This window comes from Canis lupus, chromosome 13 (assembly GCF_011100685.1).
Source record: "Canis lupus familiaris isolate Mischka breed German Shepherd chromosome 13, alternate assembly UU_Cfam_GSD_1.0, whole genome shotgun sequence".
NCBI lineage: Eukaryota > Metazoa > Chordata > Mammalia > Carnivora > Canidae > Canis > Canis lupus.
Genome location: NC_049234.1, coordinates 60,065,662 through 60,082,770, shown reverse-complemented (window position 1 = coordinate 60,082,770; position 17,109 = coordinate 60,065,662). Strand labels below are relative to the sequence as shown.

General features: G+C 36.4%; 1 protein-coding gene and 1 pseudogene across 4 annotated transcripts in view; one reads left to right on the top strand and one right to left on the bottom strand.

The window, feature by feature from the left end:
* Positions 1-8,603: 8,603 nt before the first annotated feature.
* Positions 8,604-17,109, bottom strand: part of LOC119874464 (UDP-glucuronosyltransferase 2A3-like) — a 34,687-nt gene continuing 26,181 nt past the window's right edge. For 3 of the 4 annotated variants that reach the window (XM_038556232.1, XM_038556230.1, XM_038556231.1), the window contains 2 exons: positions 15,662-15,881; positions 8,604-10,125 (listed from right to left, as the gene is read on the bottom strand). In XM_038556232.1, the coding sequence (XP_038412160.1) occupies positions 9,846-10,125; positions 15,662-15,881 (500 nt within the window). In that variant the 3' untranslated portion in view covers positions 8,604-9,845. The remainder of the gene's footprint in view (positions 10,126-15,661; positions 15,882-17,109) is intronic. The other variant, XM_038556233.1, reaches the window with a different exon arrangement.
* On the top strand, positions 10,952-15,243 carry LOC119874475 (annotated as a pseudogene).

Here is a 17,109-nt window from a genome sequence, read left to right as displayed (position 1 = left end):
AGAAGAACATGCAGCCAAGAATACTTTATCCAGCAAGGCTCTCATTCAGAATAGAAGGAGAGATAAAGAGCTTCCAAGATAGGCAGAAATTGTAAGAATATGTGACTACCAAACCAGCTCTGCAAGAAATATTAAGGGGGACTCTGTAAAAGAAAGAGGAAGCTGAAAGAAATAATCTACAAAAATGGACTGAATAGGTATTATGATTACACTAAATTCGTATCTCTTGTTAGTAACTCTGAACGTGAATGGGCTTAATGATCCCATCCAAAGATGCAAGTTTTCAGACTGGATAAAAAAGCAATACCCATCTATTTGCTGCCTATAAGAGACTCTTTTAAGGCCTAAGGACACACCCAGCCTGAAAATGAAAGGTTGGAGAACCATTTACCATTCAAATGGTCCTCAAAAGAAAGCTGGGGTAGCAATTCTCCTATCAGATCAATTAAACTTAATCCCAAAGAGTGTAGTAAGAAATGAAGAAGGACACTATATCATGCTTAAAGGGTCTATCCAACAAGAGGACCTAGCAATCATGAATATTTATGCCCCTAATGTGGGAGCTGCCAAGTCTATCAATCAATTAATAATGAAAGACATACTTAGATAATAATATACTAATAGTAGGAGACTTCAACACAGCACTTTCTGCAAATGACAAATATTATAAACACAACATCACCAAGGAAACAAGAGCTTTAAATTATACACTGGACCAGATGAATTTCACAGATATTTACAGAATTTTACATCCAAACACAACTGAAGACACATTCTTCTCAAGTGCACATGGAACTTTCTCCAGAATAGACCATATACAGGATCACAAATCAGGTCTCAACTGATACTAAAAGATAGGGATTGTCCCCTGCATATTTTCAGACCACAATGCTTTGAAACTAGAACTCAATCACAAGAAGAAACTTGGAAGAAACTCAAACACATGGAGGTTAAAGAGCATCTTACTAAAAGATGAAAGCATCAACCAGGAAATTAGAGAAGAATTAAAAAAGATTCATGGACACTAATAAAAATAAATATATAACCATTCAAAATCTTTGGGATAGAGCAAAAGCTAAAAGGGATAGCTCTTTGCGATAGTCCTAAGAGGGAAATACATCGCAATACAAGCATCCCTCAAAAAATTGGAAAAAAAAACCCTCAAAAACACAAGCTAACCTCACACCTAATGGAACTGGAGAAAGAACAGCAAATAAAACCTACACCAAGCAGAAGAAGAGAGTTAATAAAGATTCGAGCAGAACACAATGAAATAGAGACCAGAACTGTAGAACAGATCAACAAAACCAGGAGTTGGTTATTAATTGATTGATGCAAGGCCAGTCTTATTAAAATGAAAAGAGAAAAGACTCAGATTAATAAAATCATGAGTAAATTAGGAGAAATCACAACCAATACCAAGAAAATACAAACAATTTTAAAAATATATTATGAGCAGCTATAAGCCAACAAACAAATTAGGCAATCTAGAAGAAACAGATGCTTTTCTGGAGAACCACAAATTACCAACACTGGAACAGGAAGAAATAGAAAACCTGAACAGGCCAATAATCAGCGAGATAATTGAAGCAGTCATCAAAAACCTCCCAAGACACAAAAGTCCAGAGCCAGATTTCCATCAAAAGTGCAAGAGGGTTTCCCGTTCTCCACATCCTCACCAACATTTTTTGTTTCTTCTCTTGTTAATTTTTGCCATTCTCACTGGTGTGAGGTGGTTTCTCATTGTGGTTTTGATTTGTATTTCTCTCATGGCAAGTGATAGGGAGCATTTTCTCATGTGCTTTTTGGCCATGTGTTTGTGAAATTTCTGTCCGTGTCTTTTGCCCATTTCATGATTGGATTGTTTCTTACGTGTGGGGTTTGATAAGTTCTTTATAGATCTCAGATACCCTTTATGTGATATATCATTTGCAAATATCTCCCCCCATTCTGTAGGTTGTCATTTAGATTTATTGACTGTTTCTATTGCTGTGCAGAAACTTTTTATCCTAAGTCCCAATAGTTCATTTTTGCTTTTGCTTCAGTTGCCTTCATAGATGTATCTTTCAAGAAGTTACTGTGGCCAAGTTCAAAAAAGGGTGTTGCCTGAGTTCTCCCATAGGATTTTGATGGATTCTTGTCTCACATTTATATCTTTCAGACATTTTGAGTTTATCTTTGTGTATGGTGTAAGAGAATGGTCTAGTTTCATTCTTCTGCACCTGGCTGTCCAATATTTACTCGGGTTATAAGGGGAGTCAATCACAAGGTCAAATTTTTCGTTTAGCCAACAGTTCTGGCAGCTAAACATATACTGGCATCCAAAGATAGGATTTTAAAAGAAGAGAATTGATTAAAAATGTGGATTAATAATTTAAACATGGGATCACAACAGCCTGAAACATAGACTGATAATAAGAGATGTTAGAAACACATTGAAATTTATATTTGCTGGGTCACCTGGGTGGCTCAGTGGTTGAGCACCTGCCTCTGGCTCAGGTCATGATCCAAGGGTACAGGGTTTGAGTCCTGCATCGGGTTCCCCATGAGGAGCCATTTCTCCCTCTGCCTATGTCTCTGCCTTTCACTCTGTGACTCTTATGAAAAAATAAATAAAATCTTACAAAAAGAAAGTTATACATACTGATTAAATGTGTGACTAGAAAAAAATGTGTTAGAGCAAAGATGTATGGTTTTGTACAAAATGGAAGGAGTGTGATATCATACACAAAACTCACAGCTGGTCTAGGATCAATATGATCTATTTGAAATTTTTTTCCTACAGTGACTGACTTAATAAGAAAACTCTATGGAAATGTGATTAGATAAATGATGTTTCAAGATATGTAGTGGGTAATCTTTCATGTACTCATTTATCTGTCCCTCTATGTTAATAATTAATGTACATCAATGTAAATCCTTTTCTTTAACACATTCAATAAACAATTTCTACCCCTACTAAGTGAAAGTTTTCCGTTATGATGGGTACTCAAACTGCACAAGCTTTTATATTAATAGATGAATTTGGAAGAGGTGAAGAGTATAATTTTTCTCCTCTTCCATCACTGAGATGACTGTGAAGAATTGTGAACCATTCTATGTTATATGTACATGCTTCTGAACATCTGTGTGTATTGATGTGTGAAAAATGGAAGTAGAAAAAAAACATGGAATGGTAGATTAGAGAGACCCATGATGTCATATCTCATTTTTTAAGTCTAATAAACATTGATTCATTACTCCTGCAACAGCAACTCACAATCGAGGTTGGATTGCAACGATAACTTCACTGGGAGTAAGAAGAGGATATTCAGAATCTTGAAATAAAATTTCAAGCATCAATACACGTATTGCCATTAGCAGAAATCAAGAGCCCCCCTGGGAACACTATTTTACCTTGCAAGTTTCTCAAAGAGATTTTACTCAGATGCTACAACCCAAGCAAAAGATGGCCCCTCTCATGGTCCCTAGTATTAGCTAACTACAATATTGTTACCTTATTTAACATAACCATCTTTTCTTTCTCAAAACGGTTTCTTTCCAAAATCCCTAACATTCCACATTTCTTTTTTTGAAAACTCACAATGTGTTGTACAACTTTCTTTTTACTTAAAAAAAAAAAAACCTACCATCATACTCACAAAGAACCAAATGATGTTTAGGTCTCTCATTTCTATAAAGTCTCCTTTATGTGTTGACCCTCAGTTTGTTTCTCTTGCTATTTTCTGAGGTTGAGACCTTGTGTTTTCCAAATGACTTCTCAAAACCTCCACCTAAATGTCACTTTGGCTCCTTGAAGCAAATAAATTCAAAAGAGAACACAGTATATTAATCTCAAAGAAGTTGCTCCTCCAGTTGTTTCCTATTTCTGTAAAAGCTGACTCTGTTCAAATACACTCACAAGGTGGAAACCCTGGAGTCTCCCTTAATTCTTTCTCTTCCCTGAAGACATTCCTGTCACTGAACTTTTCCCTACGAGAACTTAATATTTAGTAGAAGCTCTTAAAGGACACATATCCAAATTTCTGTTGTTGGTAAATGAATAAGAATAGCCGTGTTTACGGTAGACAGATGCAGAAAGACATAATGTCCTCAATATCATTTTGTAATTCCTTTGTCTGGATAATCACTCATTTTTCACAGAAAACTACAGCTTTTAACTTATTAACTATCATATCCTCTGTAAGAACACAATGACTCTCCAAAATTCCTCCATATTTTCTGTAAAGATATTTATTGAGTGACTGAACAAAATAAACAGTAAGTTTCATATTTCTAGTCATTATTAATTAGCACATATAAATTATACAAATGTAATTACACTTATACAGATATAATTACATGTATACTATTATGTACAAACATTTGTTTTCACTTATCTTATGATCTTATATGTCCCCCCAAAATAACCTTAAGTGCATATGATTTTCTTACTCTTTCTATTAAAATAGACATGTCTGCATCAGGGAGTTGTTTTAGGTACTAGAGAAATATATATAAACCACCTCACAAAGTACTGGCAAAAGATTTATATTCAGTAAGTTCAAACTCATAAAATCTTTAGTATCTGCTCATTTTATTTAGCTGCTATTAATTCTAGTAATTATTCAACTAAATAAGTTTAGATTTTCAGGTAAACAGTTGAATCTGTAGAATTGATTAGATCGGTCTCCTCAGTGATAACTCACGTGCATACTAGAAGTTAGTGTGTTGTAGAAGATTCCTTGGGTTTGCATCACGTATCAATGACAGTGCTTAAATAATTTCATGGATGTTCTTTTCTCCTTCTTGAAACACCATCCTCTCCTGGATTCCCTAACAATAAAATCCCCAGTTTTACTACTAATACTTAGTCTTTCTTATTCTCACTTTATAGCTTCTATTTCTCTGATCCGTTCTCAAGGGTGGCCCTCAATGCTCTTGTTGTTCTCCATTTATCTTCCCAGATCTATTCTCCTTAACTTTCTTTTCTAGTTTTGGGTTTCAGGAGGCTCACCTCGGTGCACTCTATTATGTGAATTCCTCTGCCACGTAGCTTCTGGTTGAATTCAGTTAGTAGTAGATGAGACCAAATATATTTTGCTGTTCCCTTCCTGGCTTGGGACCTAGTTTTAGGCAACTGCTTGGAGCTTCCATTACTACATCTCTTGCCTACGTTTCTTCTTCCGCAGTTCCTATTCTCACTAGTCTTGAGAACGTTACTGTTTTCCTTTATATCTTAGCCCAATGGGTTAGTAATGACCTGTACTGTTGTTAGTCTGGGAGCCTCATCTTTTCTTTTAGTTCCCTTCATACTGTCCAGGTATTTGCTAAGTATTTTTTTAATCAAAATGTCCCTATTTGAAACCTTTTAGGTGACTCTGGTATCTGCATGGAAACTGAGTGATTAAATCTGATTTATATGAAGTGTCTAAAGTAATCCAACTCATTGAAACAGAAGGTGGAGCAGTAGATGCCAGAAGCTGGACGGATAGGTCAATGGGGGCTGCTGTTCAAGAAGTGTAACATTTCAATTACGGAAGATATACAAGTTCTAGAGATCTGTTGTACCAACACTGACTGTATAGTTAAAATTTTGTGGGGGCGCCTGGGTGGCTCAGTCATTTAGGTGTCTGTCTTTGGCTTGTGTCATGATCCCAGCATCCTGAGATCAAGCCCCAAGTCGGGCTCCCTGTCTCTCCCTCTCCCTCTGCTGCTCTCCCTGCCTGTGCTCTCTCTTTATGTCAAATAAATAAGTAAAATCTTTTAAAAAAGTAATTAAAATTTTGATAAGAGGGGTAGATCTCATGTGTTGTTTTTTAACCACTACAAAAAAAAAAAAAAAAGAAAGAAAGAAAAGAAAAGAAAAAAAAAAAAAAAAGAAATTCCAAGGGTATCTGCCATGCCTATAGCAAATAGCAATGTTAAGTTGCTATTTGTCATTTCTGACAAACTCCAAAAAGAGAATCCTAGGATTTTTGAAGCAAAACTATGACCTATTTTCACAGTATCTCTTCTCCATAGAAACAACAGTCCCTGGCTTGTTACTGAGCTCTGGGTGAGACTGACCATGGGCACCAAGTGACTATGCTACTTGTGATGGCCTATGTTGTGGTAACAACCAAAATACGACTGAACATTAGCAGCAACATTCTACAGTTAAATAGGTATATATGAGAACAGTTCAGAGCAGGACCAGAAAATCCAGCAAATTGTCTCTGTGGGTAGCTTAGACGCCCATGGAACCTACCAATGTTTGGATATAAATCTGTGAATCCTCCCCTTCAGATTCACAAGGGCCTTCCCAACTGAAAATAGAGAAAACATTGTCATATATCCCAATTTATGTATGAGTACACACGATATTCTTAAGCAGTGAGAAGTAGCCATTGTTACAGCCCCACTCAAGGGTGTCTCTGAAATGCAGTGGTGGAGCAAAATCTTCCCAATGGGTAGAATATAAAGCATAGATCCAGGTCACTCCATTTTTGTGGGGAAAATGGTGATCTTCTTTACAGACCTATAGATTCATAGGCAAAGACTAATGGATTGACTGGGTTGTCAAGGACTTGGGACTAACCAGAGAGAAGATTAAAGGTAAGAAGGTTTCAGGTAGAAGTATGTGAATAAACCTCTTGGTGTTTGCATGGATTATGAAGATATTCCCATTCTGAGGAAATTCCCTCCAGAAGTCGTGTTCTACAGACAACTATCTCAATAGTAAGGTGGTTTGGGAATGCTCGAGTGGTTCAGCCGGTTAAGCAACTGCCTTCAGCTCAGCTCCTGGCTTGGGGTCTGGGATGGAGCCCCCTGAGGGCTCAGTCAGTAGAGCATGAGACTTGTGTGTTCAAGCCTTCCTGAGCAGGGAGCCTGCTTCTCCCTCTCCCTCTGCCTCTGTCCCTCCCCATGCTTGTGCTCTCTCTGTCTCTGTCTCTCTATCTCTCTCTCTCTCAAATAAATAAAATCTTTTAAAAATGATAAGATGGTTTGGATGATCAGCCCTGTGAATGTCGGTGTCTTTTTCCAGACTCTCCGAATTTGATCTTAAGGCTCATGCACCAAGGAGCAGTGGAGACCGTGGTGGAAAATTCATGTGATGCACAGCATGGACTTCACCTCACCAAGGCTCATTTGGCTTCTCCAACTGTTAAATGTTCAGTTTGTTAATAGTAGAGATCTCGCCCTCCTCCTTCCCAATATGGTAAACTCTCAAGAGTTCTAGCTAGCCACAAAATAGAAAAATTGCATTGGTCACCTTCCATCCTCGGGGATGCACCATTTTTCCTTCAGATAATTCATTATAATTTCCAAATAACAGATTTCCTCTTCCCCTTCCCTGTAGTATTTCTGCCAGATAACCAATAATGCACGTGGACCTTAAGTGAAAATCTTGATGTTGACGTCAACATCATGTATAACCAGGAAATATATTTCAACTAAGGAAATTCAACAGTCTAATATTCACAGAATTTGCTGAGTTTTACCAAATTCTTCCTTAACTAATGAGAGTTTTTCAGGGTTTTAGCTAGGAGACAATATCCTATATATTTTAGAGCCTGTCTTAAAGAAAGCAGTGTATGCGTCAAAGCATAACCTCATATATATGCCTTCTGTATTTTCATTTGAAAACATGGGTTCAGATCTCAAGGGGTTGAAAGGGAGAATGAGTCCCCTAATAAGTATGCCTCACTATTGCCCTAGACGGTTTTGTTTTTCATTATAACCTCTTGGGGTCAGGCAGTTTGGAGGTTGCATTTCTCAAGGAGAAAGATTCTACCCGGAGATATGGCCAGGATTTTATAGATTATTAACTGTGAATTACTTTAAGCTCTATTATTTTGAGCTCCTCTGCTTCAGAATTTGTTCAAAGAAAGCGTTACTCTCTTGGCTGTGATCATGAATTCAAAATACCAAAGATTAATTAGGCTACTGACATTTATTTGGAGTGGATGAAGTTTTGGATCATCCTATCAGGTAAAGAACCCTAACCAGAGGAGATGCTCCCTGAGGGTAAGGCGAACATGGAAGGTTTATGAACAAAATAAGTAAAAGATTAGCTGCAGCTTCCTGAATTTCTCCAAGGTCTTAAAATGTAAGAACTGTGTATCTGTGTTCTAACCTAATGGGAATTGGTATCTGCTCATTAGGGATGAGTGTTTCCTCATCTGAGCAGTTTTACAACTGTTTGTATGTATGTGTTATTTTTGTTTCTTTATTTGTTTATTATCAAAAAATATGCTGCAGTTAGGCCAACTAATGCAGTTGGTATCACCCAGAAATTTTTGCCCACTGTCTTCAGATGTTATTTAGGCAAAGGAAGAAATCAGCAGGTAGTCAGCAGGAGAGGAGAAAGCAGGTGAACAGTGGCTATTGAGAAGAAACAAATCTCTATGTTGTGGGTGGCCACTCTCAGAAACCAAATGGGTGCCTGAATTGGGTGGTGCTCAACACCACGAATGGCTACCCCATCTCTCTTGGATCTTAAGCCACTTGCTATATTCCAATAGGAATAAACTGCATGGAGCAAACATAAAGAGCTCCTCTCAGGACATAATCAAATTGTAAAAGTCAAAACACATCAACATGAATCACCTTTAAAAATACAAGCATTTAAGAAATACATCTTTAGCCTTCACAAAAAGATTTAAGAATTTATTTGCATTTTCAGGAATGTACATATTCAAAAGAAACACATATTCCTATATACCACATATCATGCATTTATTTTTAAATTGGAAGTAATTTTCAATATGCCATATTGAAATAAATATGAATTTCAAAAATTTCAGTAAGTCAAGGGCTGTAATTTATCACCTCAATTATACATCAACTATTGAAATTTTTAATTTCAATAATAAAGTTTTACTTTAATTAGAATACGTCATTAAGTGTATAAGTAAAGAAAGTACAGCCTTTATTTGTTAAATTAATGCAAAGCTGATTCAAATATGAATTTTAATTAGTGTTTTGTGTCATAAGTATTTACTAAAACATACTCTTAGTCAAGCAGGTCTGCTAATATCTTACATCCTTGGCATAATATTTAATTGATACATTTAAATTTGCAAGATATACAGACTGAAAAATAATATGATGGTCTTACATTCCAAGGAAATATTTGTTTTTGCTAGGGAACTAAATCTTGGATTATGAAGACTGATTACAGACTATGGGCATTAGTGATTTTACAATATAATAAATTGACATTTAACTTTAATGTTATTACTTGTACTGTTAATTAAACATCTCATAAAAGTACTATTTTTTTCCATATTTCTTAATAATTTCCTCTATAGATGATCTATTCACCTTTAATACTGTTGACATTCTCTGTCCCTGAGGAAAAATAATGACACAATTAATCTCTTTTGTTTGAGGGCAGTCCCCATACCCTTGTTTCAAAAATAGGTACACAGGAGTACTTGTTGATTATAGGCAGAAACAAAGGCCATGATTATCTATGTATGAAATAGGAATTTGCAGACCTTCCCTAGTATGATGCACTGTTGGGGTACTTATCAATTTAGTCTCTGACCACAGCAAATTTGGGCAAGTAGAAGGCCTTATCTTTATGAAAAAGAATAATGAAAAATAACGATATTTTGACTAAAAAGATACATAAAATTATTAGTGTCTTTGTGCCAGGAAAATGAGAGGAAAGGGTAAAGGCACCTGGGAAAAGACAAAGGAATACTGGGGCATGTTCACTAGTTAATGATCATGTTGAATTTTAGGCTTTACCTCTAGGCTAGAGTAGAAGAATGGGAATTTTGAAAATGAGATGGAGATACTGTGTTTTCATTAAGGTCACGGTGGTTAGACTGAACGGGATTGCCCATTAAGGCCTCTTCCCAGCTTAGAAAGATCTACTCCCTCTTTTTCTTCTTTCCTGCTTTATTAAATTTTCGACAAGAAAACAAACAACATTTTGTGACCAAGAATATAGCAGTCGCCACACAGGCCAGCAGGAATCCAATCACATCCAAGGAGTGGTACTGGAACCAGGTGAGGTCATGGGAGGCTGGCCGCAGGTGCTTGGCTCCTTTGTGGCGCATGACAAACTCAATCCAGAAGACTGCTCGGTCCAGGGGCTTTACAGGTTGATCATGGTGAATCCTCGATAATCTTGTAGCATTCTCTTTATAACTGGCAGGCAAAAATATAGAAATTAGAGCGTTTCTGTTTTCATTACAGGTAACATGTGATACACGTTATAGGTTATGTAAGCCAAAGGCCATAGATACACGGAGAAAAATATTCATTCTTGCTGAGACATAAACTTTGTTGGTTGCAAAGCATCTTAAGAGTCAGGAAGGGAATATGTAGATGAAATATATTCTTAACAGAATGTGATGAAATGCAAACACAAAAAAATGGACTAAGTTTATTGCAAATGTATGTCCTAATTTCTCCAAGGAGGAATTTTGAGATTGCGTAAAGTATAGTTTCCAGGGTTGTTCCAAAACCAAGACTGGGAGTAACCCAATATAGTGGGGAAACTCCCATAAGTAGGTTCACAAGCATGGTCTCTAATATCTGGCTATATATAATCATGATTATAGACAAGCTGATAATCAACATTCATAAACAATTTCTGCAGTGTCTAAGACCCTGGCACTGTGATAATTCCTCCAGTGCACACAGTTGTGTCTCTATGATGCAAAGGACAGTGTCTCTATTGACAATATCAAGGTTGGTAAAGATACTGGGATAATTTTGGAAATGGCAAGGACATGGACTTTGAGTTTTTTAGATAAATAGAAATATCTTGCTAGAATTAAACCCCCCTAATCATGTGGCATGACAGTAGCAATAGTTATATGGAGTTGACAACTCTAATCTCTCAAACAAAAATCGATAGAAGTATGTATTTGAAAGGCAAGTAATATCATCACCAACCATTTCTTGGTTGATGAGACAGAATTAGTATATTTCCTTTGGGTTTTGTGTTAGAGATAAAAGTTTCGACCAGATGACGTGAAGATGGTAGAATATAAATGACTTGGGAAGAGATGTCCTAGTGTGATTTACATATTATTGGGATTGGAGAAGGAGAAATGTGGTTATTATTCACCAGTGAACACGGTATGCTAGATGTAGTAGGAGAGGATAATTCACTTATGTTCATTTTTGTGTGCGGTGAGAAAGAATATTCTCCAATCGGGTTGAAATGTTAGTAAGGTTAGAGAAGTAATTTCACATGGTTCATCCTAAAACATTTTAGGTAAACTACAGTGGGTACTCTCTTCCCAAATCATACTTTTGTTCAACATTTTCTCCACTGAGAGATAGAGAGATAGAGATAGAGATTTAAAACCAGAAATCCACATATGCTAGATAGATAAACTTGTACTTGTGAATTCAAATAAAAATAAAGTATGCTGGGACTTCTGGGTGGCTCAGTGGTTTAGAGCCTGCCTTTGGCCCAGGGTGTGACCAAGTCCCACATTGGGCTTCCTGCATGGAGCCTGCTTCTCCTTCTGCCTGTGTCTCTGCCTCTCTCTCTCTCTCTCTCTCTCTTTCTCTCTGTTTTTCTCATGAATTAATAAATAAATAATCTTTTTAAAAAGTATGCTTTCCTATAAATGTGAAAAGAAAGGCTTATCTCATATTTAAAATTACCATTAAACATTTTATTGTACACTAATGTTATATTACTGTTATCAAGATACTATAAACAATTAAAATCACTATGGTTTATGCATTTAATTGTAATCTTTTGTATTCCTTAATTCCTCTAAGCATGAAGACAAGGGATGCAAATACATCCATATATACACTCCACATGAAACTCTTTTGTTCCTAGATAATTTCAGAGTTACAACTAAGTTTAGGGTTAATGTTAAGATATTTTAATATAAATAACTTCAGGTATTTTCTTGGAAAATTCTAAGAGTACTTTGTTTCTGCCTTTTGCATCAATACTTTTCAAATCATCAAAAAATTTAATTCTATGAACTTAAGTTTTGTATGAAATAAGGTAGACTTCTAAAAAATTGCAGGACTTACTCTGATATTTAGTAAAATGAACCAAATTAGCATCAGTTAACAACCCAGTAATAGTCTAATGCATTAGACATCAAGATCATCATTTATGAGAAACAGAAGATCATGGCCTTGCTGAAGCTCCTAACCCTGGGTCCATCTCCCAAATGGATGTAATATCCATTTTTTGTAATATTTTGAAAATTATGACTTAAATGTGCATCTTAATAAAAGTCACTTGATTGGAATGTGTGTGAGAGGGGGAACTGGACAACTAGCATTGATTTTTCAAGTTGGATTCAAGGCAAACATTGAGTGTCTTCCCTTTTGGGGATCAGTACGTCAACTCCTTTGTCTAAAAACCTTGCAACTAGGACTTTGAGTAGATGCTTTTATGTAGATTAGTTCCAACAAAATTGCATTTGAGTTGACTTTCTCCTCTGAAATATGAATTTCAGATTTGAGTAATACAAATGGAATGTTGTAACAATCTCTTGAGTTTTGCCTCTGAAAAAAAAATAATTGAGTCTGAGATAATCTGGAAACAAGTGTACACATAAAGCACTTATACAAATTCAGAGCAAATACTGAGAGTATTAGATAAAGATAATGCCTTGATAACAACTTATATAATGTTGGGGGGGAACCATAAAAATGATGGGCTTAGAATGTAATTAGGCATAATACACAGTTCAAAAAAGAGGAGCATTGAAGTAAAATAAGAATGCAAGTGTTATGAAAATCAGGTTATAAAACAAAAAGTGGTGATAAAGCGTATAGATGAGCTGTTGAAATAAATTGTTAAAAATACCTCCTTCAAGGATTAATAAAGAAATTAGAAAAAGTATTTTCTAGTGGCAAAAAAGTAAATTTACTAATTTAGAGATTAAGGAAATCTCAGTGACTTAAGAAAGGTAAAAAATGATTAGGATACTTAGAAACTAATAGAGAAGGAAAACAAACCAAGATATTTTAACATAGAGACCACTGAAATTTGACATCTCTGAAATAGAGAAAAAATGGAACTACCAAACATTCTATAAGTAACAAAAAAAACTCTGAGAAGAAAAATTTTAATTTTTGTTCTACATTAACAGTATTGAAAGAACATAATATAACCTAGGGAAAATATAGAAAATAATATATAACAATACATCATTAATTAGGTCTGAATTTTTTTAAAAAATGATTTTTTTCTAGGCTGATCTGGAAATTTAATATCCATGAGTCTTCATTGAATGAAAATTTCATGTAATATATTCAGTTACGAATGAATCTGAAACATTTTGGAGTAATGAATCTCTACTTAATGGTAAATAGTGTATTCCCTTAAAATACTGCAAAAAGACTTAATTTAAGTAAAATAAGGGGCATAAATATTCACAAATTAAAATTTTAAGTAATACATATCTCTTTGAGATGAGATTTATTTCTATAGCTAGAATTCAACGTTTGCAAAAATAAAAAATCCATAAAAATAAAGACTTAAAATTGTATTCATATATTAATTCTTTAGTTTGGTGAGACAATTCAGAGAAAAAATAGCATATAATGATATATAACTAAAGTTCAATATAATTTATGGACTCCTTTCAATTTTCAATTAATCAGATTGATTAACTGAAAGAGATGAAGATAATGACATCAATTGAAAATACCAATTGCTAAATCAGATGAAATTCACAATTTTGTTTAAAAATCCATGCATACTAATACCAATATTTATAAAATTAATACCTACTCAGTATCTCTCTTCCCTGTGTATATGCATATACTGATCAATGGTATAGTCAGTGTTAATGATGGTCATTTTTGAATGATAGAGTGAATTATCATTTCCAATTTGGTACTTAGTGAATGCTCATAATATTTAAATAAGCATATGTATGTTTGTCTATACAAACAAGCATATTCAAAAAATTTCTGAGAACTCACATGATCATTATTCATTCTGAAAAAAAATTAATAAAATATTTGAAGCATTAGTCTTTTTTTCCCCATTTTCAGCAAATCACTTCATTGTTTAGAAAATGAAAAAATAGCCCCATCCACACAGTCATGCTGAGCTAGTACCCGCGCCTGGAATGGGGCTGTAACCTCAGCAGCGCCTGCCGCCTGCCAGCGCCCCTGGACCACGGACCCCCGCAAAGTGAGCAAGCTTCGTGCCTTCGTCAAAATGCGTTAGCAGGATCCGAGCGTTCTGCACACCGAGGAAATGCGCTTCCTGCGGGAGTGGGTGGAGTGCATGGGGGTGAAATACCACCTGCTACTCATAAAACCAAATCAGAAGACAATACCAAGGAGGAAAAAAACAAATAGTAAGAAGGCAAAGGGAAACATAAAGACAGACGAACCATCAGATGAGGAAAGTGATCTAGAAATTGACAGTGAAGGTGTAATTGAACCAGATACTGACGCCCCTCAAGGAACGGGAGATGAAAATGTAGAGGTAACCAACAAAATGATGGATCAGGCAAATGATAAAAAAGTGGCTGCCAAAAAAAAAAAAAAGTGGCTGCCATTTATGCCCAAAATGATGGTGAACTACAGAAAGTCATTGACTTGTTCACAGATGCCATCAAACCGAATCCTCGTTTAGCCATTTTGTATGCCAAGAGAGCCAGTGTCCTCATCAAATTACAGAAGCCAAATGCTGCCATTTGAGACTGTGACAAGCTATTGAAATAAATCCTGATTCAGCTCAGCCTTACAAGTGGCAAGGGAAAGCACACAGACTTCTGGGTCATTGGGAAGAAGCAGCACATGATCTTGACCTTGCTTGTAAACTGGATTATGATGAAGATGTTAGTGCAATGCTGAAAGACGTTCAACCGAGGGCCCAGAAAATTGCTGAACATCGGAGGCAGTATGAACGAAAACGTGAAGAGCAAGAGATCAAAGAGAATAGAAAAGGTTAAGAAGACTCGGGAAGAATATGAGAGAGCCCAGAGGGAGGAAGAAGCCAGATGACAATCAGGAGCTCAGTATGGCTCTTTCCCAGGTGGCTTTCCAGGGACGGGCGGGCGGGTAGGGAATGCCTAGTAATTTTCCTGGAAGAATGCCTGGAATGGCAGGGGGGATGCCTGGAATGGCAGGAATGCCTGGGCTCAATGAAATTCTTAGTGACCCAGAGGTTCTTGCAGCCATGCAGGATCCAGAAGTTATGGTGGCCTTCAGGGTGTAGCCCAGAACCCAGCAAATATGTCAAAATATCAGAGCAACCCAAAGGTTATGAATCTCATCAGTAAATTGTCAGCCAAATTTGGAGGTCAAGCATAATGCCCTTCTGACAAATAAAGCCCTTGTTGAAGGAAAAGCAACTTTGATCACCTAATGGATGTCGCAGTAATACAAACCAGCGTATCTCTGCCTCAAGAAGAAAGCTGGGCTGCTGTGAAGGGAATCCCTACCCCTCTGCCCACATACAGCTGAAACACTCTACAGTGGTTTGCCATTAGGGTGTTCATTCAGATAATGTTTTCCTACTAGGAATTACAAACTTTAAACATTTTTTAACCCTTAAAAATATTTAAAAACATTAAAAAAAAAGAAAATGAAAAAATAAAGTGGTTTTGATATTGGTCATGTTATGGTTGTCATTTAAAAGTAAATCAGTTACAAGGCATGAAACGCTGAATGTGTCCAGGTGTGATGGGCAGCCTAATCCACGGTAGGCCTTTAAAGCAGTCGTACTTACGAAGGTTCATTAATGACTGTTCTCAGGGCATGGAGCAGATCTGCACTGGTCATTGTGTTGATGTTCACCTCCACAGCTGCTCCTTTGGCCTTCATGTGAGCGATGTTGTCAGGCTGATCAGCAAACAAAGGCACTCCCACCATAGGAACCCCGTGATAAATAGCTTCATAGATCCCATTGGTTCCACCGTGAGTGATAAAAGCTTTTGTTTTGGGATGACCTAGTTTGGAATTGGGTGAGAAGTGGATGAGGATTTCATTGTCATGGGTTAACAGAATTGGAGAGAGAGGGAAAAGACTACAGGGGTAACTCAATGAAGAGAGCAGCAGTTTTCTACAAGAGCCAAGAGCACCTGGGCTATGCCTATCTCAGAAAACTATGATCCCAGGAAAGGAGGCAGTAGTTCCCTCTGCATTGTCTGCAAAGACTTTACTGAGGAGGAAACATCTGAACTGAGACTGAAACTTGAAGAGTGATGGGAGTCTCAGCTGAAGATGCTCTTTTGTGAATCGAAGAAAGCACCGACTCTCTAAAATGAATTGCCAATTCTCGAATTATTTCTGCTTTAAGACGGCAAGTAAAATGTGACATTTGATTTTCTTTTTCTTTCTTTCTTTCTTTCTTTCTTTCTTTCTTTCTTTCTTTCTTTCTTTCTTTCTTTCTTTCTTTCTTTCTTTCTTTCTTTCTTTTTCTTCTTTCTTATTTTGTTTTAGATTCCAGTGTAGTTAACATACAATGTTGTATTAGTTTGGGGTGTACAATATAGTGATTCAACACCTCCATACACCACCCAGTACCCATCACAACAAGTGCACTCCCTAGTCCTCATCACCTATTTATCCTTGCCCCGTCCAATCAATTCCCCTCTGGGGACCAGCAGTTTGTTCCCTATAGTTAAGAGTCTATTTCTTGGTTTGTCTCCCTCTCTTTTTTACTTTTCCTTTGCTCATTTCTTCTTCTGTTGTTATTGTTCCTTAAATTCCTCATGTGAATGAAATCATATGGTATCTACCTTTCTCTGACTTAATTATTTCTCTTAGCACTATACTCCCCACTCTATCCATATCCTTGCATATGGCAAGATTTCATTCTTTTTAAAACTGAACAATAGTCCATTGTATTCACATACCACTTCTTCTTTATCCATTCAGCAATCGATGGGCACTTAAGCTGCTTTCATATCTTGGCTATTGTAAATAATGCTGCTATAAATATAGGGGTGCATGTATCTCTTTGAATTTGTTCTTTTGTATTCTTTGGGTAAACCTCCAGTAGTGTGATCACTGGATCATGGGGTAGTCCTATTTTTTACTTTTTGAGGAACCTCCATACTGTGTTCCAGAGTGGCTGCACCAGTTTGCATTCCCACCAGCAGTGCAAGAGAGGTCCTTTTTCTTCACATCTTCAGCAACATTTTTCGTTTTGTGTGTTTTTGATTTTAGCCTAAA